The following is a 23,376-nucleotide window of genomic DNA, read 5'->3' as shown; positions in this document are numbered from 1 at the left end:
ACCTTCTTGAACCGCTGCAGTCTGTGTGGTGAAGGTACCCCCACAGTGCTGTTAGGGAGGGAGTTCCAGGATTTTGACCCAGCGACGATGAAGAATCGACGATATACTTCTAAGTCAGGATGGTGTATGACTTGGAGGGGAACTTGGAGGTGGTGGTGTTCCCATGCGCCTGCTGTCCATGTCCTTCTACGTGGAAGAGGTCGCAGATTTGGGAGGTGCTGCCGAAGAAGCCTTGGCGAGTTGCTGCAATGCATCTTGTAGCTGGTACATACTGCAGCCACGGTACACCGGTGGTGGAGGGAGTGAATGTTTAAGGTGGTGGATGGGGTGCCAATCAAGCGGGCTGCTTTGTCCTGGATGGTGTCGAGCTTCTTGAGTGTAGTTGGAGCAGCACTCATCCAGGCAAGTGGAAAGTATTCCATCACACTCCTTACTTGTGCCTTGTCGAAAGGCTTTGGGGATTCAGGAGGTGAGACACTCGCCGCAGAATACCCAGCCTCTGACCTGCTCTTGTTGCCACTGTATTTATGTGGCTGATCCAGTTAAGTTTCTGGTCAATGGTGACTCCCCAGGATGTTGATGGTGGGGGTTTCGGTGATGGTAATGCCGTTGAATGTCATGGGGTGGTGGTTGTAGATAGTCATTGCCTGGCAGTTCTGTGGCTCGAATGTTACCTGCCACTTATCAGCCCAAGCCTGAACGTTGTTCAGGTCTTGTTGCATGTGGGCATGGACTGCTTCATTATCTGAGGAGTTGTGAATGGCACTGAACACTGTGCAGTCATTTGGGGGAGAGAGTTCCAGATTTTCACTACCCTTTGTGTGAAGAAGTGCTTCCTGACATCACCCCTGAACGGCCTAGCTCTAATTTTAAGGTTATGCCCCCTTGTTCTGGACTCCCTCCACCAGAGGAAACAGTTTCTCCCTCTATCTACCCTATCAAATCCTTTAATCATCTTAAACATCTCAATTAAATCACCCCTTAATCTTCTATACTCGAGGGAATACAAGACTAGTCTATGCAATCTGTCCTCATAATTTAACCCTTTCAGGTGTGGTGCCCAGAACTGAACACAGTACAGTACTTCAGGAGGGGGTCTAACCAGAACTTTATATAACTGTAGCTTAAATTCCATCCCTTTGTATTCTAGCTCACGTGAGATAAAGGCTAACATTCCATTTGACTTTTTGATTATTTTTTGTACCAGTGAACTAGCCGTTAGTGATTTCTGTATCTGGACACCTAATCAAGAATTACACATCTGAAGGACTGAAGAATGAGTTGCATTTATATAGTGCCTGATCACATCCTCACGATATCTCAGAACACTTAAAACCAATGGGTTTCTTTGTAGTGCAGTCATTGTTATTACCTAGTCAAAGTCAGGAGTTAATGTAAAATGAAATGATCTGAGGGTTTGCTCATGAACTGATGCACCAAATACCCTTGGTTTGCATCAAGAGTGCAGCCGAGTATTGCGCGAGGATTTAAAGTGCTCTGCTACTGTTAAGTTACCCTGGTTAAAACATCAGAATGTACCTGGTCTTACTGGGATCGCAGTAATCCTTTTCGATCTGCTCCATGTTCGGGAGATCTTTCCACGCTTGCTCATAAGTCTGCCATTGATAAGGGAGCCTGGAGTGAACCCGGATACACTGATCTGCGTGCGACATGAGAGGAATTTAGTTTAAATGAGTCACATTTTATGCTTTAGAGAGTCTCATGATAGTTCCAATTTCCTTTCCTATTCTACCACCTCCTCCTTCTCTCAAAAGGAGTGATTCCTCTGGGTATAAAGGGACTTAAATTGGTCTTGGGCAAAACAGGCGATAGTGAATCGGCAGCCCGTTTACCACTCCGCCTGAAGGATTATGGACTTTTTAATACCAGTTTTAAGGAAACTAAAAAGAGACCCTGGATTGCTCAAAAAGCAGAATTTGGTTCAAAGTATTGACAACAAAGTATAGAGCACAGAATTGTTGACTTAACTGCTTAGAAGTCGAACTGAGACAATGTAGTTTTGCAGAGATAAGGGACAAAGTTAAAGAAGACAGCTGCCCAGCTAGACCTTGAGACACTGTGGGAACCTCAAACATTAGAAAACTGCTTTTGCATCAGAGAGAGGATGGCAGGTTACTGGGAAGTTTGGTTTTTGCCAGCAGCCAGGGTTTAAAGGACTGTTTAACCCACTAGAAGAGAAAAGGCTGCAGTCGGCAGGGAAGGAGTCCACCGCCCCGGAAGAAAGAAGACGTCAGGAGCGTACCCTCACGGACAAGGGTGTGATTAACCCTTTGTTTTGGGCATTTTATAGACTCTCCCTTCAAGGTTGCTATTGTTAACTGTTTATTGAATAATTGATAGAAGTAATAAAGCATTGTTGATTTTACCAACACGTTGACTTATGTTTCTGATCTTCCATCTGGGTTTGACCCTTAAATCTATAGACATTGGAGTGAAATCCTACAAAGTGGGTAAAATCCTACATCACCGACTGCGCTGAAAATCAGGCGGGTGTAAAACGGACCGGCGATTCGCTATCACCCGTTTTGCATTACCACCCAGGACCAATTGCACCCCCACAGTTTCAGGGCACCAGAAACCCTCTTTGTACCATGCCCATTCTTCATGTAAAAAGCACGGATCACTGCCTAACCATAGGTGAGGGCATCAAAGCACAGCTCATCAGAAGAGGAAGAGTTACTCTGGTCGCTAGACATAGCAATATCACAAACAAAGTGCGACGTGCAATATTCCCTCTAATTTTTTTGGGGTGCGGGGTCCCTTTAAGTGACATGCGCGGCCCATTCAACTTTTCGCGCATGCGCGGTTTCTCCCATTTAAAAGCCGGTGAGCGGCCTGCGTGGGTTAGCAAGAACGTTGGTGATGTGACAGGAAGAGCGTGTCAAAGAACTGTTCTTAGACGATCACCAGAGTGATGCTCCACATGGCATTGCTCGGTGCGTATTAGATGATACACTGTTTTATAAGGACAGGAGTGTTAGATTATGTAATGCACAATGAGTTATTCACTTAAGGTATAACTGTCTCCTCTTAAAGCCACAAAGTCTAGTTGTTAAGTAAACAGAGGCTGAGTTCATTCCAAGTTTAACTGTTGTTTGGTTGGGGAAGTTTGCAGATTGGAGCATGCTGGGCAGTTTCAGGCTAGAAATCAGAGGCACTGAGCATCTTCAGATTGTTTTGCGTCTATAACAAAGTACAATGGGCCAGTAATTCCTGTCCCAACGCGTGAGTACAGACGGGGTACTCACGCGTGGGCCCGGAGGAATTGCCAGTTTTCAGCATGCACAGCGCATGCGGGGAAAACCGGCATTTCCTCTCCTCTGACCCAAGGGGTTAAGAGGCGGAACGCGTGCGAGGTTTCAGGTAGCGCGTGCGCGCTGAACTTCCTTTTTTTTGAAGAGTTGCCCGTGGGGAAAAGACTCCGGTTTTTACGTGTGAAAAAAGCAGCCGTAAGTACTTACTTTTAACAGGTAAGTGGTCTATTAAGTAAAATTAGAAAATTTTTCCACAGGTTCATTATTTTTGAAGACTTTACAGTAAGGTAAGTGTATTTTTAGCCCCGATTTTTTATATAATTTTTTTCAAAATTTAAAATTGTTTAAAATAGTTTTTTACAGTTATTTATAGTTCATTTAAGTAGTGCGATGTTTTTTAACATTTTCTTTCAAGTTTAAGTAGTGTTTTGGGGCCAGGAGTTTTCATGAGTTTGACAGTTCTTACTATCAAACTCATGAATGAACTTTTGCAACCTCCCATTGGTTGCCCAGTGCTCACGTGATCCCAGCCGGCTCATCGCACTAAGTACGCCGCTGGGTCACGCACGCACAGCGCGGCAGGACCTGAAGCTGGCCAGTGAGAGGAAATGCAATGCGGGCCAGGATTGAAATGTCAGCGCGCCGGGTAAGTGCACATCGGGGGCTTGCACGCGCGGCAAGACACGAACCTAATTTCTGGGCCAATGTCTGCACACAGGCTCAGAGCTCAAGAGTTTAAACTCATTCCGTGTAAAATAATAATGGGAATGAATTTTCCCGCGGTGAGTTACTCCGCTGTTACACCATTGAAAAAACAAGAAAGCAGAAAGATTTGCATTTCTGTAGCGCCTTTCATGACCACCGGATGTCCCAAAACACTTTATGGCCAATGAGGTGCAGTCACTGTTGTAATGTGGGAAACGCAATAGCCAATTTGCGCACAGCAAGGTCCCACAAACAGCAATGTGATAATGACCAGAGAATCTGTTTTTAGTGATGTTGATTGAGGGATAAATATTGGCCAGGACACCGGGGATAGCTCCCCCGCTTTTCTTCGAAATAGTGCCATAGGATCTTTTCTGTCCACCTAAGAGGGCAGGCAGGGCCGTGGTTTAACACCTTATCTGAAAGACAGCACCTCCAACAGTGCAGCAGTCCCTCAGCACTGGAGTGTCAACCCAGATTTTTGTGTTCAAGGCCCTGGAGTGGGATATGAACCCACAACCTTCTGATTCAGAAGCAAGGGTGCTACCCACTGAGCCACAACTGACACACGATGGTCTGGAGAGATATCAGCTCATTTGCATACCCAAATTAGCATAAATCCCTTGTAAAACAAGTGTAAGTTCACTGGAAACTGTGGTACAGCTTTTAAGAAGGCAGTTCAGCCTACACTCTTCAGTAGCAGACTGGGAGACAACCAGATAAGGAAGGGGCAGTGCTCAGCTCACTCACTTGGCTCTTCCATAATGTTACTGCATATCTTATCAATCTGTTCTATCATACTTCTCACGAGTTATGACAGCAACCTTAGCACCAAGAAGGCAGCAGGACATGTCACCAAGACAGACGGGAAAAGTGTAGAACTCAGTGTTACGATTTCGAGTCTGATTCGGATACCTTCACAGTTTCAAGGGTGTCAGTTTCTTTCATAAGTGGATCCCACGTTCCTTATGTTCCAGAGTTGATTCACACTTCCCAATATTTACTTGTATGATCGCATGACTCAGGTGAAGTAATAACGCAACCCCTTGATGAATGGATTGGATATCTGGCGGTATCAGACAGGCCACCCGTTATACTCCCCACCTGATACTCAGTTCCATTGATTTCAACAGATGTAAATATCAAGCGGGATGTGTAACAGGTGGCCCAAGGCGAATTTCTACACCCATGTCTTTCACACGTGCCCGCAGGTGTGTTTCACTAATCTTTCATTAGGCAGACTGTTGACACTGGACCCAATCATTAAGCTAATTTATTTCAGGCAATGAGGGACCGCACAGAGCATCGGTTATGATCGGACTCGTGCACAACGCGATACAAAATAACAAATATGCTATATGTTCTCCACATTGGTGGGCCATCTGGTTGACTAAACACAATGAACTCCTAACTCCCCTCCAGTATCCTTGGCCTCTGAGTCTGGGCAAGAGCCTGCCCTCGCAGCATTCTGTTTAAAAACCTGACTGTCGGTCTGCGCTTCGGTTCCTATTTTAACTCCTCCTGCCAATTGCCTGGGACCAGAGACTTCCCCAAAAAATGGGTGTGAGGTGTTTATCGATTACCGAGACCAGCTAATGAATTGCATACTGTTATCGGTCTTTCGGGAAACAACTACAATGCCTGGCCTATTAGCCACCTTTGCTGCTTTTATTTAAAAAACTTGTGCAGATACACTTCATTTTAAAAACCCAACATTTAAATATAGCTCTTTCCAAAATCCTTTCTGCAATAAAATCCCGAAGCGTGAGAGTAGGGCTTGCGGTGGGACAGTCTGCACAAACACAATGCACCCTTTAGATCTGGGTCTATCTAAAAACGCTGTGTATTTTATGCAGTATGGATCATTTTTTTTCCAGATTGTGCTGGGATTTTCAGTACCTTTAAAGCTGCAGTTCTTCCTGACGAAGTACAGACAGATCTCCTCACTGTCCAAGTCGCTGCTGGAGCTGCTGGAAGATTGCCGGGATCGAAGCGTCCTCTCTGTGGGTGGCGGACCAAAGCACGGAAACAAATTCAGTGTCATTTATTGAGATGAACCGCCCTGACCGTCTTGGGCAGTGATTCCAATAATACTGTGAGGAATTCCTTATTAACTCGTTCACAAAAATTCAATATAGATGAGGAAGACCATTTTATAGAATGATACAGCACAGCAGGAGGCCATTTGGCCAATCGTGCCTGTGCCGGCTCTTTGAAAGAGCTATCCAATTAGTCACACTCCGCCCGCTCTTTCCCCCATTACCCTGCAGAGTATCCTTTTCAAGAATTTATCCAATTCCCTTTTGAAAGTAACTATTGAATCTGCTTCCACCTCCCTTTCAGACAGTGCATTCCAGATCAGAACAACTCGCTGTGTAAAAAAAATCCTCATCTCCCCTCTGGTTCTTTTGCCAATTATCTCAAATGTGCCAAACAGTTTATCCTTATTTACTCTATCAAAACACCTCTATTAAATTACCCCTTAACTTTCAATGCTCTAAGGAGAACAATCCCAGCTCCTCTAGTCTCTCCGCATAATTAAAGTCCCTCATCCCTGGTACCAATCTACTCTGCACTCACTCCAAGGCATTGACATTCTTCCTAAAGTGTGAACTATAATTTGAATTATCTGATCATTGAATTTTTTTCTAAGCACTAAATTCTCACTTCACTGTATTAGGAACGTAAGATTGGGAGTAGGCCATTCAGCCCCTCGAGCCATTCCATTAGATCATGGCTGATCTGCAGCATAACTCCATCTACCCGCCACCACCCCCCACCCCCACCCCACCCACCCACTCTCGATTCCATAGCACAATAAAAATCTATTGATGTCCGGGTTTAAGTTTTCAATAGACCCCCAGCCTCAACAGCTTTTTGGGGGAGAGAGTTCCAGATCTCCACTACCCTTTGTGTGAAGAAGTGCTTCCTGACATCACCCCTGAACGGCCTAGCTCTAATTTTAAGGTTTTGCCTTCTTGTTCTGGACTCCCCCCACCAGAGGAAATAGTTTCTCTCTCTATCTACCCCATCAACTCTTGTAATCATCTTAAACACCTCAATTCAATCATCCCGTAATCATTTATACTCGAGGGAATACAAGCCTAGTCTCGGCAACCTGTCCTCATAATGTAACCCTTTTAGCCCCGGTGTCATTCTGGTGAATCTGCGCTGCACCCCCTCCAAGGCCAATATATCCTTCCTGAGGTGCGGTGCCCAAAACTGAACACAGTGCTCCAGGTGGGGTCTAACCAGAGCTTTATATAACTAATATAACTTCCATCCCTTTGTATTTCAGCCCCTTTGAGATAAAGGCCAACATTTCATTCGCCTATTATTATTCATTATTTTATGCACCTGTCCACTAGTTTTTAGTGATTTACTGTGTTTGGACAGACCTGCGGTTGGGAAACGGTGATTTTCCCCACTTACCTTCGCCATCGCAGGACCTGCAGTTTTTGATGCTGTAGAGGTTCTGGTATATTTGCTGCAGGTGTTGGATCAGCTCCGTGTTCAGATTCTCCAGGACGGTGGAGCAGTTATTGTCGTGGAAACTATGAGAGCGTTTACATTTTGACCCAAACTTGCAGGTCCCCTGGACAAAGTGATGGCAAATGTGAAGCTTGGTGCAAGCCTGCTTGAAGGTGCAGCTGCCATAGTGACCAGGGCCCTTGTTGTAAAACATGCAAATCTGCAGAGACAGGAATTCACGAGCGTGAGTCTAAAACATACATACGTCCAACCAGAAGACTGTAGAATGGCAACAGCAGCGATTTCCTCCACAGGTGAAGAGAGGTAGAAATAGTCTGCCCTGGGTATGCTCTTACATATGTGGATGTGTCAGTTGGTAGCACTCTCACCTCTGAGTCAGAAGATTGTGGGTTCAAAGCCCACTCCAGGGACGTGAGCATATAAACCAGGCCAGTGCTGAGGGAGTGCTGCACTGTCAGAGATGTCGTCTTTCAGATGAGATGGTAAACCTCTTAGGTGGATGTAAAAAGCTCCTACGGCACTAATCGAAGAAGAGCAGGGGAGTTCTCCCCAGTGTCCTGGACAATAGTCACCCCTCAACCAAGATTACCTCGCTGTGGGACCTTGCTGTGTGCAAATTGGCTACTGCTTTTCCTACATTACAACAGTGACTAAATTGCAAAAGTAATTAATTGATTGTAAAGCACTTTGGGACATCCTGAGGTTATGAAAGGCGCAAGTCTTTCTTTCTTACATATAGGGCCAGTAATTCCGGTCCCAACGCGTGAGTACGGACGGTGTACTCACGCGTGGGCCCGTTGGAAGTGCCAGATTTCAGCATGCACAGCGCATGCGCGGGAAACCAGCATTTCCTCTCCATTGAACCAAGGGGTTAAGAGGTCCAACGCATGCGCGCAGGACTCTGCACGCACGCGTTGAACTTCCTTCGTTTTGACAGGTTTGCGCGTGTGCAAGGGCCTGAACTTTTTAGAAATGAAAAAAGGAGGCGTAAGGAGTGGATTCTTGAAGGTAAGTGGTCTATTATTTAAAATTATTACATTTTTTCCACAGCTTCATTGTTTTTAAGGACGTTACAGTAAGGTAAGTTTATTTTTAGACCCGATTTTGTAAAAAATTAATTTTTTCAAAAATTTTATTAATTGTTTTAAATAGTTTTTTTAAAGTTATTTATAGTTTATTTAATTATTGGGATTTTTTTTAAATTTTAATTAAAGTTAAACTAGTCTTTTGGACGCCCGTACTTTTCATGAGTTTGACAGTCTTTACTATCAAACTCATGAATGAGTTTCCCCTCCCCTGATTGGCTGCAGAGTGCTCACCTGATCCCAGCCGGCACATCGCACTAGCTACGCCGCTGGATCAGGTAAGCACTGCGCGCTGACATCTGAACCGGGCCTGTGACAGGAAATGCAAGCAGGCCCGGGCTTCAGATGTCGGCGCGCAGGGTGAGTGCAGATCGGGGGCTTGCACGCGCGGCAAGCCCCCGATCCTAATTTCTGGCCCACTAACTGCTATCAGTGGGAAAACACAAACTGATCAGATACCTCAGTTAATCTTGCAGGCAGCATGACTATGGCTCATCATTGGGTAATGGTCAGGAGCAGGAGCCCCCACTTCGGTCAAAGAAAGATAGAACCTCTGAAGTTGCAGTGCTCCCTCAGTCTTCTTCTCCTCCTTCTTAGGCAGTCCCTTAAAACCGAGGATGACTTGCTTCCACGTTAAAAATGAGTTCTCAGATGACTGATGAGTCCAATGCGGGACCTACAGTCTCTGTTACAGGTGGGGCAGACGGTGGTTGAAGGGGCGGGTGGGTGGGGTCCTTGGGTTGACGTGTGCTCCTTCCGCTGTTTACGCTTGCTCCCAGCGAAGAGACTCGAGGTGTTCGGCGCCTTCCCGGATGCTTCTCCCCCACTTTGTACGGTCTTGGGCCAGGGATTCCCAGGTGTCGGTGGGGATGTTACACTTTTTCAAGGAGGCTTTGAGGGTGCCCTTGAAGTGTTTCCTCTGCCCACCTGGGGCTCTCTTGCCATGTCAGAGCTCTGAGTAGAGCGCTTGTTTTGGGAGTCTCGCATCGGGCATGTGGACGATGTGACCCATCCATCGGAGCTGATCGAGCGTGGTCAAAGCTTCGATGCTGGGGATGTTGGCCTGAGCAAGAACACTGACGTTGGTGCGCCTATCCTGCCAATGGATTTGCAGGATCTTGCGGAGGCAGCATTGGTGGTACCTCTCCAGTGCTTTGAGGTGCCTGCTGCACATGGTCCATGTCTCGGGTATTACTACTGCTCTGTAGACCATGAGCTTGGTGCCGGATTTGAGGTCCTAGTCTTCAAACACTCTCTTCCTCAGGTGACCGAAGGCTGCACTGGCACACTGAAGGCGGTGTTGGACTTCGTCATCGACGTCTGCCCTTGTTGACAGTAGGCTCCCGAGGTATAGAAAGTGGTCCACGTTGTCGAAGGCCTTGTCATGGATTTTGATAATCGGGGGGCAGTACTATGTGACGGGGGCAGGTTGGTAGAGGACCTCTGTCTTACGGATGTTTAGTGTAAGGCCCATGCTCTCGTACGCTTCGGTGAAGGTGTTAACGATTTTTTGGAGTTCGACCTCCAAGTGTGCGCAGACACAAGCGTCGTCTGCATACTGTAATTCGACGACAGAGGAAGGGACGACCTTGGATCTGGACTGGAGGCGACAGAAGTTGAACAGTTTCCCGTTTGTTCTGTAAAGTAGCTCCACTCCAGCGGGGAGCTTACTGAGGGTGAGATAGAGCATTGCCGCAAGGAAGATCGAGAAGATCGAGAAGAGTTCCCTCAGTACTGCAATGAAGGGTCAGCCTGGATTTTATGCTTCAAGTCTCTGGAGCGGCAATTAAACCCGCGACCTTCTGACTCATAGGTAAGAGCACTACCACTGAGCCACAGCTAATACCATAGATCCGGGACGAAACCTGGGAATGTCCTGGTTGATATATTGAAGTGCCGCACTGCACAGTGCATTAGTGGTTAAAAAACAAAAATTGGAAATAATACTCGATATGTGTTTCACAAAAATTAACAAGAAAATTTATAAGGAATTAACAAACAGTAGTGACACTCAGTGGCACCTCCACGGCAACCGGGCTTGAGTAGGATCAGCTTGTGGAAATCTGAGTCTGCTACATCAATACTCCCCTGGTTATACTTTAACTCTTCCCTCTGTCAATGACAAAATTCCTGAGGGGGGGCCTCTGTCAGCTGACTAGACTATTTTCAACAACAACAACTTGCATTTATATAGCACATTTAATGTCGTAAAATGTCCCAAAGCACTTCACGGAAGCATAATCAGACAAAATTTGACACCGAACCACACAAGGTGATATAAGGGGGGAATTGGTCAAGGAGGTAGGTTTTAAGGAGTACCTTAAAGGAGGAGTGAGAGATAGAGAGGTTTAGGGAGGAAACTCCAGAGCTTAGGGCCTAGGCAGCTGAAGGCATGGCCACCAATGGTGAAGCGAAAGAAATCGAAGATATACAAGAGGCCAGAATTGGAGGAGTGCAGAGGTCTCGAAGGGTTGTAGGGCTGGAGGAGGTTACAGAGATAGGGAGGGGTGAGGCCACTGAGGGATTTGAACACAAGGATGAGAATTCATAGACAAGGGAACTGGAGCTAACCTGAGGGTGTCTATGTTCATCATACCTCACAATGTTATACCTCTTGTAAGAATGTTAAGAGTTACTACCTATAAGCTTTTGCAGGACTCAGCTATTTTGTCAAATAAACTGTTATGGCAAATGTTAACGATAAACCGGCAGCTGTTAGCGATTAAAGCCGTTGCGAAGCCTGTGTCACAGACAGGTCAAGAAAACCAAAAGGTGGGGGGGCACTGGAGCATGGTTCTTCAAGATGTTGGACAAAATAAGGAAGTGTCTACGTACGCTGAACATAAGATGTGCAGACTGGCTTGTGAAGCAAAAAAACAATGGCCCAGAAATTCGGGTCGGGGGCTTCCCGCGGGTGTAAGCCCCCGACCTGCACTTACCTAGCGCGCCAGTCTTTGAGCTGTGGGCCCCCGTGGAATTGCGATCCTGGGCCTGCTCCAACTGCCGGCGCGCAGTGCTTGCGTATCCCAGGGGCGCAGTTACTTCGATGCGTCCCCTGGGATCACGTGGGCCATGGAGAGCCGGGAATGCTTCATTCATAAGTTTGACAGGAAGTGCTGTCAAACTTATAAATACTACGAGCCCCAAAACATCACTAAATATTCAAATAAAAAAAATTTTAAATAATAAACTATAAATTACATGAAATAACTATTTTAAACAATAATTTAAATTTTTGAAAAAAATAATTTTATTTTCTAACGGGGCTAAAAATAAACTTAGCTTTCTTTAAAGTATTTAATAATAATAAACCTGTGGAAAAAATGTTTTAATTTTAATTAATTCACCACTTACCTTGTAAAAAGCAGGCCTTACGACTGCTTTTTATATGTCTAACTCCTGCAGACTTACCCTCCCGGGAAAACCTGCAAAAAAAACATAAGTTCGATGCGCACACGCAGCCTCTCCTGCGCACGCTTTCCACCTCTTAACCCCTGCTTTCGGGGGAACGGAAGTGCCAGTTTCCCGCGCATGCACAGTGCATGCAGGAAACCGGCACTTCCATTGGGCCTACGGGTGAGTACCCCGTGCGTACTCACCCGTGGAGACCCGAAGTTCTGGGCCAATAGTTTAAACTTACGTGGACAAAAACGATTGGACTTATTTAGCCAAATGATCGGAACTTTGAAGGATAAAAGAGGGATTGTGAACATTCAAACGCAGAGATAGCAGACCCAAGAAGAATGTCGAGCTTGTGTAGGTGGACGTAAATGCTGGCTGGAGCCTACCTAGCTAAAGAACAAGACAACGCACGCTACTCTGTCCAGTGAGTGAACAGGTAATAACCATTCAGGAACTGTAAATTACTGCCGTGAGATATGAAATGTATTGATCTCTGCTGTGTGTGCTAATAAAAGATTAGCCAGTTGGTATCAAATCCGAATCCTTACACTCTCCCTGGCACTCATGCCAGGAGTTGACAGGACAGTGCGTTAGCAATGGCTAAGAGTGAATTGAACTGAAGCAGACTGTGGTTGCTGGGTTCAAAGCTCCTACCTCGGGCAGCAGGGACGAGTCATTCTGGAGCAGAAGCTGACGCAGTTCCCTCTCGTTCAGGTGTTGGAGCCCATTAGCACGCAGGACAGTGGTGTTCTGGGGTGAATGGATATCGTGCGAGAAGTTGCAGGTAGTCCTGAAAAGGAAACAAATTGGGTCAGCACAGAAATTTTCCAGTGCAGTACTGAGGGAGTGCTGCAGTGTCGATGGTGCCGTCTGTCTTTCTTTCCTAAGATGGTCCCCGGGACCTATGTTTCCGCTAAGGCGTGTGTGGTCGTGCAGTAATTTGAAAGGTCCCGTGCAGGCCGCTCACCGACTTTTATGGAAAAACCACGCACCCGCAGAAATTTAAAGGGACTGCGCATTTAAATAAACAGGCCGCACAGAACAAAGTGCAGCTTACAGGGAACATTGTCCAGGACTAAAGCGGGGAAGGAAAGTCCCTCTCTCCTCTCTCCTAAAGGCACTACCTCAACCAAGCCCCCCATTCTTCCTGTAAGCGCCCAGATGGTGGATGTTGGTAAAATATTCAACCGCACAGTGCGTCGCACCAGACATCAAAGGATGTGCAAAATAAATGCACTTTCAGCAGGGATCACCAGATATCAGTCATGCTGAAGCCTGGCTGGTTTTCCCTTCCCTAGCCTGGGGGACACTGAGGCTAACTGTATAAGCCTTACTGCATCTTTCTGGTGAGTAGGGCCCAGGTACCATCTGAGCAGTGTACATCCCAACTAAGGGAGCAGAGGGAGGCAGCGTGAAGGTTGTACTAGTCAAATTTAATTGAAGAGAAACCGCGAGGCAGTAACTTCCTCACATCAGGCCTGCCTCGGAATTATCCTTCCAGTGCCTTGGCTCAGTGAGTAGCACTCTTGGCTCAGAGTCAGAAGGTCATGGGTTCAAGTCCCCCTCCAAACTAGAGCACAAACATCTAGGCTGACACTCCACTGCAGTACTGAGGGAGTGCTGCACTGTCAGAGGTGCCTTCTTTTGGGTGAGACATTAAACCGAGGCCCCGTCTGCCCTCTCAAGTGGGTGTAAAAGATCCCGTGGCGCTATTTCAAAGAAGAGCAGAGGAGTTCTCCCCGGTGTCCTGGCCGATATTTATGCCTCACCTAAAAAACAGAGACATTGTCACATTGCTACTTGTGGGAGCTTGCTGTGCACAAATTGGTTGCTGCGTTTCCTACATTACAACAGTGACTGCACTTCAAAAAAGTACTTAATTGGCTGTAAAGTGCTTTGGGACGTCCTAAGATTGTGAAAGGCGCTGTAGAAATGCCAGTCTTTCTTTTTTCAGCGTAGCAGAGTTCGATTTGATACTGTGTTAACTCTGAACATTTACCTCCTGTGAACGGTGATGCGGAACAACTCTGTATATTTCAGCTTCACACTGCTGCGACGCATTTCTGTTCCTACAGTTAGACCCTGCGTTGAAAGAACGGTTGACTCCAGCGAGGACATCGTCTCCCACTACCTCATGGCAGAGGAAGTCGTTTCTCCGTAGCTACCCTATCGAATGCAATATATCCTTCCTGAGGTGCGGTGCCCAGAACTGAACGCCGTACTCCAGGTCAGGTCTGACCAAGACTCTGTACAACTGAAGCCTAACTTCCTCCCATTTGTATTCCAGCCCCCTTGAGAAAAGGCCGACATTCCATTTGCCTTTTTGATTACTCTTTGTACCTGTCCACTAGCTTTCAGTGATTTGTGTACATGGACACCCAAATCCCATTGCTCCTCCACAGTTCCTTTTTTCTCAACATTAAGAAAGTATTTCTCTGATCCGAAGTGGATGACCTCATACCTCCCCACATTGAACTCCATCTGTCACAGTTTTGCCCACTCATTTTATCTATCAATGTCCCTTGACAATGTCCCATTCGATAAGGTGCCACATAAAATTACGTGGATGAAGGGACCGAATGTAATGTAGCCAAATTTGCTGATGATACAAAGATAGGTGGGAAAGCAAATTGTGTGTAGGACGCAAAGAATCTCCAAAGGGATATAGATAGGCTAAGTGAGTGGGCAAAAATCTGGCAGATGGAGTTTAATGTGAGAAAATGCGAGGTTATCCACTTTGGTAGGAAAAATAAAAAAGCAAATTATTATTTAAATGGGGAGAGATTACAAAATGCTGAGGTACAGAGGGATCGTTGGGGGGGGTGGGGTCCTTGCACACGAATTGAGAATACGAAGGTCAAGGAAATAGAAACAAGAAACTGTGAAGGCAGCAAGAAGTAAAATAAAAAGACTAAACTGATCTTTGGCTGCTAATATGGCTGGCGCCCACAATGTCACACCTTGCTGATAGGACCAATGTAAGGCAGCGTGCAGAAGTTATACAGACAATAGGCGATCAGAAAACGCATTACCATGATTGCAAACGCATTACCATAATGTTTAGGTGATCATGAACACATTACCAGGATGTTTACTTAGCTGTGAAGTAAGATATTAAAAATTGGATTTAATAAGGTAAAACAAACCAGGATTCATCTGTAACACCAATATACAAAATGGAGGGAATAGGTTAATTCGTGCTCCGAGTTGAACAATAGAAGTCTGTAAAAGTTGTATAAACCCAGATAAGGTTTAAACAGGACTACGGGTTAACTGCTGAGAGATTAAAACTGTCAAAACAACCCCTTAGAAAGAGGGAGAGATATATGGGTTCGGCCACGCGAGTCGACACCTTTGCACTTAAGGGTTTGTTAAGTGTGAAGCTCAATAGGGTTCTATTCTTTTAACTAACTAAAGTGTTTTTGCTCTGTAGAAATAATTTAAGAGAGAGAGACAGAAAGTCTGCGGATTGCCCGCTTTGGAAAGATCTACTATCTTAGAGAAATACTTAAAAAGACCAAGCCATCTGACAACAGCAAATGGACGATCGTAAAGTAATAAAGTTGAGGCCCCTGGGTCATGAGAAAGTAACAGGACCAACTGATAACGAAATGTGAGATTTGTAAGCGACTGGAAGAATGGAATGTCACGGTTTTATAATTACAATTTAACTATAATTCTGTATATGCTAATAAGCTTATCCCCGCCTTTAGGGCAGGGCCTTAATTTTTGTATAACTGTGTGAACCTCAAGAGATTCGGTGGAGTTGGAGCCTTGTGTTGGGACGCAAGAGCCATAGCTCCCCAGGCCTGAATAAACCGTTTTTACTTCAATTATTGGGTCTGTCTTTCTTATAACAAGCCAGTGTTGTTGACTTTGTATATCACTTAGTCCACACTTTGGGGGCTTACATCAATTGGCGACGAGGATGGGATGTGCGTTCTGAACCAGACTCTCGGACAGCGTTAACCTAAGACGGGTGAGTATGTTTTAATTACCACCTGTAAAATTAGGGGTTAATCGCTGGCGAGACGTTGAGTCAGAATCGACGTATAAAAGAACTATAAAAAGAAAGACACCTTTAATTGAAGGCGGTTAAAAAGTAAACTGCAGTAGGTGTAGGGGCAGGTAGTTCCCTACCAACTTTTGGGACAGGTAGTTCCCTAAGGACCGTGAGGCGGGAAAACCTCAGTAGGGGCAGGTAGTTCCCTACCAACCTTTGGGACAGGTAGTTCCCTAAGGACCGTGAGGCGGGAAAACCTCAGTAGGGGCAGGTAGTTCCCTACCAACCTTTGGGACAGGTAGTTCCCTAAGGACCGTGAGGCGGGAAAACCTCAGTAGGGGCAGGTAGTTCCCTACCAACCTTTGGGGCAGGTAGTTCCCTAAGGACCATGAGGCGGTGATACCTCAGTTAGGGGCAGATAGTTCCCTAAAATCCGTGAGACGGCGAAATCTCAACAATTGAATGAATGGGTGCACCGTGGTGAGTGAATGAGATAAAACCCTACGGTCATAAAGAGGTTAGAACGGACAAGGGTGAGGTCTGTCCCCAGCACCTAGCCTGAGCCTGAATTAAGAGGACAGTAGTCCCACGTGATGGCCAGGATCAAGTAGGACGCCGGGAGCTACAGATCCCACAGTACCGAAACCTCAGAACTAAAGGGTTGGTGTGTGTCTAACAAAACGAAGTGACTAACAGAAAGCAAGAAATTAACTAAGGTGACGCTATAGGGGCGAACAACGTAGCGTACAAACCTAATTCACCAATACCGTGAATTAAGCATTAAACGTAGCAGTTAGTTATGACTAAGAGGGTGGAAGAAGAATCCTCAAAGGACCTGGATTCTATAACCCGACTCCTGGAAAATAAAAAGAAACCGTGCAGAGAGCCAAAGGCTTGGTGGGGAGGAGCTAAAGATAAAGAGGCAACAGATAATGTAAGGAATTGAAACAGAAGGGAGAGATAAAGAAGGAAAAGATCTAATTTGCAGGCGAACCAATTTGAAACCCCAGCAAAAAAAAACAAACAAACAGGGATTTGGAAACTAGGGAAAGCTGTTGAGTCACAGATTTAAAAAGGAAGGAAAAGATAAACTTAAAGCTTTACCAACATGGAAGTTATTAGCATCTGTACCAAGACAAGTAAAACACGAGATTTGCTGAGTGAAAGGAACCTTAGACATATGCTGAAATTACAGTTTGTATAAAAATGTGTGAGTGTGGATGTTTTCCTGATTAGGAATGTTTAAGAGGATTCAATATTCCTTTGTCTGAAAATCTGTCCGTTAAGAAAAAGAACTGTCTGCTGTGTGTTGTAGCTCCACCCACTTCTCTGTGTTAAAGTAAAAGCATTTAACCCCTTTGTCTTGTCGGGGATTTTGGAAGTTTAAGAATGTGCAAATAAGATTGTGCCCTCAGGATGAAAAAAACCTATTACAATTTAAGTTAAGCTGGAGTGTAAAAACTGAGAAGAGCAACAAAAAGTTTGTTTAATGAAAGATTAAGTTTCAGTCTAAGACCTAACCTTGAAGTTATGAGGTAAATTAACCTATTAAAACCAGACTTTCATTGTGGCCACAGTGAAATTCTGGTTGATGTAAATTGGTGTAGTCCGAATTGAATAAGATAACTCAACTCCGCAAGAATATCTGATAGTGGCAGGTCCCTCTACAATATTTAATTGACTATGGTACTGGAAGCCTTATAGAAGGCGGGACTAGAGTTAAACCTTAGAAAGGTATAGGTAGGGAAGGATGAAGTAGTCGACCTAGGATACATAGTGACACAAGGGTAGAGACAAATGCCCAAAAACAGATGGGAGGGGCATTAGGACTGGCTGCGTGCTTTGATTGCTCGCAAGCTTCTAGGGATGGCAGCAGGAAGGGACCGCGCCAGAGAGGGGAGGGGGATCCGAGGATGTTTGTTGACGTATTGGTAGGGGGCCGACAGTGAAAAAATGTTAATAGACACAGGAGCCACAATCTCATTGACAGACTTACCCTTGCCCCGAACGAAACTTTCAGTTAGTATAGCAGGAATCGGTGGACGAAGAATCAGGGCTTATAAGAGCGAAACAGTCTTACTAGAAATTGGATGTATAATAATACCTACACAGTTGTGGGTATGCGAGAACACCGAAGGAACAATCCTAGTGATAGATATACCGCGAGAAGTAGGAGCTTTAGTCGACCCTAAAGCGAATGAAGTGTACTGGCCCCCAGATTATAAGTCAAACAAACAGGCAGGCCCGGGAAACAAAGTAGAAATGGCCCAGCCTATACAGGATTTGATCAAAGGGGGGTAGCCAAAGGAAAATGTGTAAACCTATATAGATAGTCGGAATGCCTTTGGGGTGGTGTCTGATTACATGATAGCGGGAGTAGGCAGGGATATATGACACCAGGAGAAGACCCGTAAGAGACAAGAATATAACCAAGGAATTAGTAGGAACCTCTCTCCTACCCAAAGAGTGCATAATAATAAATTAAAGCACACAAGAGGATGGGCAGCTAAACGAGCAATTGAGAGAGGGAATCTGACCAATGAAGCCCAAATGTTCATGTTGAATCAAAGTGTGAAACCACAACTGTCTTTCAGTCAGGGATGTTTTTTTGGGTTGCATGAAGTGATGCAATAATGTTTAGCTCCACCTTCAAAAGCCTGCGACAGCTGTTTGAGTTCACCAAGCAACAACTTCAGTATTACTGAACAGAATTTAAAGATATTGGACATTAATAAATGTAAATTTCTTAATGTTGAGTTAATATTTCCCCACAGTGATAGAAGGAAAATTAGGATTTGATAAATGGAAGTTATCTTATATACTAATTGCAGCACCGTCTCAAACGGCCGGGAGACTGCTTGGGAAGCTGTCCTGTTACCCAAAGATAAATCTGGACAGATAGTTAGAGACATGAGGCCAAAGACCAACAGATTATACGGGATCGAGAACAGGATACACGGGACGACCAGAAGGAGGTCTTAGCAATAGATAGCAAAGTGATAGCAGAAATAATACCAGCCAAACCAGGGCTAGCACCCAGATGGTCAGGACCTTATGAAGTATTAATGAATAATGACACCTGTGCTCATGTAGATGGGTCTGGAACGGGTAAAGGAAGGTGGAAACACTGGACTCAGTTAAAAATATATAAGAAAGACAATGAGTAAACCAGAGATGGTGCCCTTTTTGACAGAGTGAGGAGTATACTAGAAGATATAAAGAATGGGAAGGGGAGTTACTACATATATCAATGATAGGGCTGTGTATGATGATAATGGGCTGTGTATGATGATAATATTATATGCCATAGTTTACATCTTCAGGTATGTCCGGGGACAGAGCCACAGAACAAGAAATGAACCAGATGTACAGCATTTTGAACTGATAAAATGGATAAGAGCAGAATAATTCTAACTGGCTGGTGACGACCAGCCCCCTTTTTGCAATTACAGGAACATTGGACGTCCGGAATGAGATGGAGCGTCCTCGCCTTGATTCTAGGGATAAATATAAGTATTGCCATTATCGAGGGGGATTAGTAATAAGGAGAACACAGGATGAGGTGTATTTTAGTGTAGCACATAGAGTTACTAAGCTTGCCATTAATATGAGTACTTTTGAGATACAAAACAAACCTGGAACTCCCTGTGGGTAAAACAATTAGAGGATCCACAGGAAAAATCTATCTTACAAAGATGTAAGAAACGGGAGTATTGGAAACGACCGGAGCAGGGTATGCGGCCGAGTTAGCAACAGTCAATAGTTTGGACATAGAAGGAGTAAACGAAGGAGTAGAAGAATTATAAGCAAAAATAGAGAAGTTACTAAAACGAGCTACTGGAAATAGCCAGCAATTGACACTGGCAGGGAAACCAAACAATAATGCAATTGTCGGGGGTGGAAGAGATAGTAGCCCCCCATGCAGAAACAATCAATACAATTATTGATAGACTTAATAATGCTTCTCGCCAAAACAATAAGGAACTAATATGTGCCACGTAGGGCTCATGGCTATTGTCGAATGCTCAGCATAATATGAGGCAAATAAATAATGGACAGATCCCTGATTGGATTACTAATAAGGATCTGGAACCTTGGATTGACACAAATAAAAGCCTATGTAAGGAATGTAAAATGGGACAAGTCTGACCCCATGGACTAAGATGGCTTTGTACTGGCCATCCCACAATTCCCAGAAGGGGGACAACTCCGATACGACGTGATTAATATAGGAGAAGTACAAAGGGAAAGTGGGTTAAATATCATGATGTCCCTACCAAGGCGCTTTGGGAAAGGGATGAAGATAATAAACAGAAGAATAAAACCTAAAGGGGGGTGGTAGTGGACGGGTGCCACCACAAGGGAAGGACATGGGTGTGCACACACCCCCCCACCGAGGGAGACACATCCGAGTGCGGATTTGCGAAAATTACCAATTGCACCCTCGAGGTTCACCCAAGGGGATACACCGGACCTGGGTAGCATCAAGGAACAATGGGACCTGTTGTGTCACCACAATTGAACAGAAATATGAATATCAAGATATGGCTTATACCATTCCCCAACCAAACCGTTGTATTGGTCTAAAGATACCTATACAGATAGGAAAACCTGGTCATTTGATAATATGAGACTTACTAAAAAGGGTTGAAACTTATGTCATACCAGAGCCCAAGGCAATTCCTAAGTTAGAGGAAGCTTGGCAGAAGTTACGGCAGGAAACAAAGGAAATTTTAAAGTACTATCATAAAATAGAAGAAGGCTTAAAGAAACAACAAAAAGACATTAGTACAACATTAGAGGAAACTCACCCACTTCCTCATATTTTGATAATTGGGGACCAGGATGGTCGGGGACTGTGGGCGCCTCGGTGGTACAAGGCATAATGATATTCCTCTTGATTGTTATTCTGATATATTGTGTATTTTTATTTCTCCAGTGCCTTTGTGCCAGAATGAGTAAGGCCGAAATTGGTGCGGTGAAGGAAGTAGAGCCTGAGGAGGGGCAGGTAGCGATGTTAAGAATGGACAACTCCCCCGCCTCTCCAAGGCAAATGGTGTAAGACGCGATGGGAAGCCCTGAAATTATATGGGATTAATTGGGCATGGTAATTAATGACCGGGCCGGCCAACCGTAAGATGGAGGTGGCAGAAGGAGGGTGGCAGAAGGAGGGTGGTGAATGAGGATTGGTGTGTGATGACAGTCTCGAATTGGCACGTCACACACCCCACGTGGGAATGAGGGACAGGCTTGAGCAGAAAAGCCTCAACCATTAGTGTAGGGTCTAAGGGGCCCCGGGAATGGTTACACCGGACGGAGTGCATAAAGGAAAGCCCACCCTAAAGGAAAGACCACCGTAAAGGAAAGACCACCATACCACAGAGGGGGAAGTCGGCCTCCAAATTGATAAGATATATATACATGTATAACCTAAACTGGTAGAAGGCCAGGGAGTGCACGCTTTGGCAGACACCAGGAAGTGGAAATACATGTTGACCTGTTTGGAGCAATTGTCCAAAGGTCAAAAGGGGGGACTGAAGTAAGATATTAAAAATTGGATTTAATAAGGTAAAACAAACCAGGATTCATCTGTAACACCAATATACAAAATGGAGGGAATAGGTTAATTCGTGCTCCGAGTTGAACAATAGAAGTCTGTAAAAGTTGTATAAACCCAGATAAGGTTTAAACAGGACTACGGGTTAACTGCTGAGAGATTAAAACTGTCAAAACAACCCCTTAGAAAGAGGGAGAGATATATGGGTTCGGCCACGCGAGTCGACACCTTTGCACTTAAGGGTTTGTTAAGTGTGAAGCTCAATAGGGTTCTATTCTTTTAACTAACTAAAGTGTTTTTGCTCTGTAGAAATAATTTAAGAGAGAGAGACAGAAAGTCTGCGGATTGCCCACTTTGGAAAGATCTACTATCTTAGAGAAATACTTAAAAAGACCAAGCCATCTGACAACAGCAAATGGACGATCGTAAAGTAATAAAGTTGAGGCCCCTGGGTCATGAGAAAGTAACAGGACCAACTGATAACGAAATGTGAGATTTGTAAGCGACTGGAAGAATGGAATGTCACGGTTTTATAATTACAATTTAACTATAATTCTGTATATGCTAATAAGCTTATCCCCGCCTTTAGGGCAGGGCCTTAATTTTTGTATAACTGTGTGAACCTCAAGAGATTCGGTGGAGTTGGAGCCTTGTGTTGGGACGCAAGAGCCATAGCTCCCCAGGCCTGAATAAACCGTTTTTACTTCAATTATTGGGTCTGTCTTTCTTATAACAAGCCAGTGTTGTTGACTTTGTATATCACTTAGTCCACACTTTGGGGGCTTACATCAGCTGTAACCCATTCAGTTAAATGTGACTTCTTTATTTCAAACTGCCAGGCCAGGGAATCAAATTAAATGTATATGTGCACAGCTCAGGATTGGTGCAGGAATATACGAGGTGTTAATGTCTTCTCAAATGCAAGTATAATAATGTAGCACACTGTATGACAAATTGCTTGCTCTGTTGGGTTCGTCAGACTCTTGCAGGAGTCGGTGCCGACATTTCAGAGTAAGACTCCGCGGAAAATAAATCGTTTGAATTCTCCAGTTGCATTCGACTCAGTGATTACTGAACCAGACTGAGGGTAAAAGAATCCGTTCTATCATTTGGTGTCAGAAGTGGGATCTCAACGGACAGTCACTGAGAGTTCGCGAACTAAGAGTTGAATCGTCTCGGACGTGGAGAGAGGAAATGGGCCCCCGATGTAAGTAGTTTCTTGTACTACCTTGGTTTTCCTCTGATTCCGCCAGTCTGACGACGAGTCGGCCAATCGCTAACTCCTGTGTGGTGTCCCGCCGAGATCCAGGTCAGTCTGGCGAATACTGGAAGGGATAGGTGATTAGGTCAGTGATCGGATATCACTGAGGGTCAGTGATCGGATATCACTGAGGGTCAGTGATCGGATATCACTGAGGGTCAGTATACGTACTGAGGGAATAACTAGGAACTGTGTAAACTTAGAAATAAGCACTTGTGTCAGGTAAAGAGCGTCAACCTCGTATATCACTTGGCCCGCCTAGGCTCTGAACAAGTTTAAAATGCGACTGTGTAAAGTTCACAAGGGGAGTAAGATGGGCAACTGTTTAAATACCACGACTGAATCGGGTAGCGCCTTACAGACCCTTTGTGAACAACATCCTGACAAAGCAAAGCAACTTAGACAGTTGTCGGGAGGATTGAATAAGAAATTAGGAAGTGATCAATGGCCACTAGGAGGAACTAAGAATCTAGATGCCGCTAAAAAGGCTCAAGAACTAATTTGGAAAAGTAACAGGGGTACCACAGCCAAAGAACTAATTGCCCTATGGAGACAGTACTGTCAGGAACTGAAAGAAACTTCCCTGTTAGCAAGTT

The 23,376-nt window shown here is 44.9% G+C and overlaps 1 protein-coding gene and 1 long non-coding RNA gene across 2 annotated transcripts in view; one reads left to right on the top strand and one right to left on the bottom strand.

Annotated features, from left to right (window-relative positions):
• The window catches only part of LOC147120013 (protein mono-ADP-ribosyltransferase PARP12-like), a 77,685-nt gene that overhangs the window by 36,771 nt on the left and 17,538 nt on the right, over positions 1-23,376 (bottom strand). Inside the window, 4 exon segments of the mRNA XM_085985504.1 lie at positions 1,540-1,660; positions 5,880-5,981; positions 7,413-7,671; positions 12,614-12,749. Coding sequence (XP_085841630.1) covers positions 1,540-1,660; positions 5,880-5,981; positions 7,413-7,671; positions 12,614-12,749 — 618 coding nt within the window.
• Positions 19,260-22,228, top strand: LOC147120015 (uncharacterized). Its single transcript, XR_015078113.1, has 2 exons — positions 19,260-21,020; positions 21,829-22,228. It is a non-coding gene; the product is annotated as an uncharacterized LOC147120015 (long non-coding RNA).

The sequence above is a fragment of the Somniosus microcephalus genome, chromosome 4 (assembly GCF_052327205.1).
Source record: "Somniosus microcephalus isolate GS21.2 chromosome 4, FLI_Smic_1.0, whole genome shotgun sequence".
Taxonomy (NCBI): Eukaryota; Metazoa; Chordata; class Chondrichthyes; order Squaliformes; family Somniosidae; genus Somniosus; species Somniosus microcephalus.
Note: the sequence above shows the minus strand (reverse complement) of the source record. Positions and strands in the feature narration are given on the sequence as shown.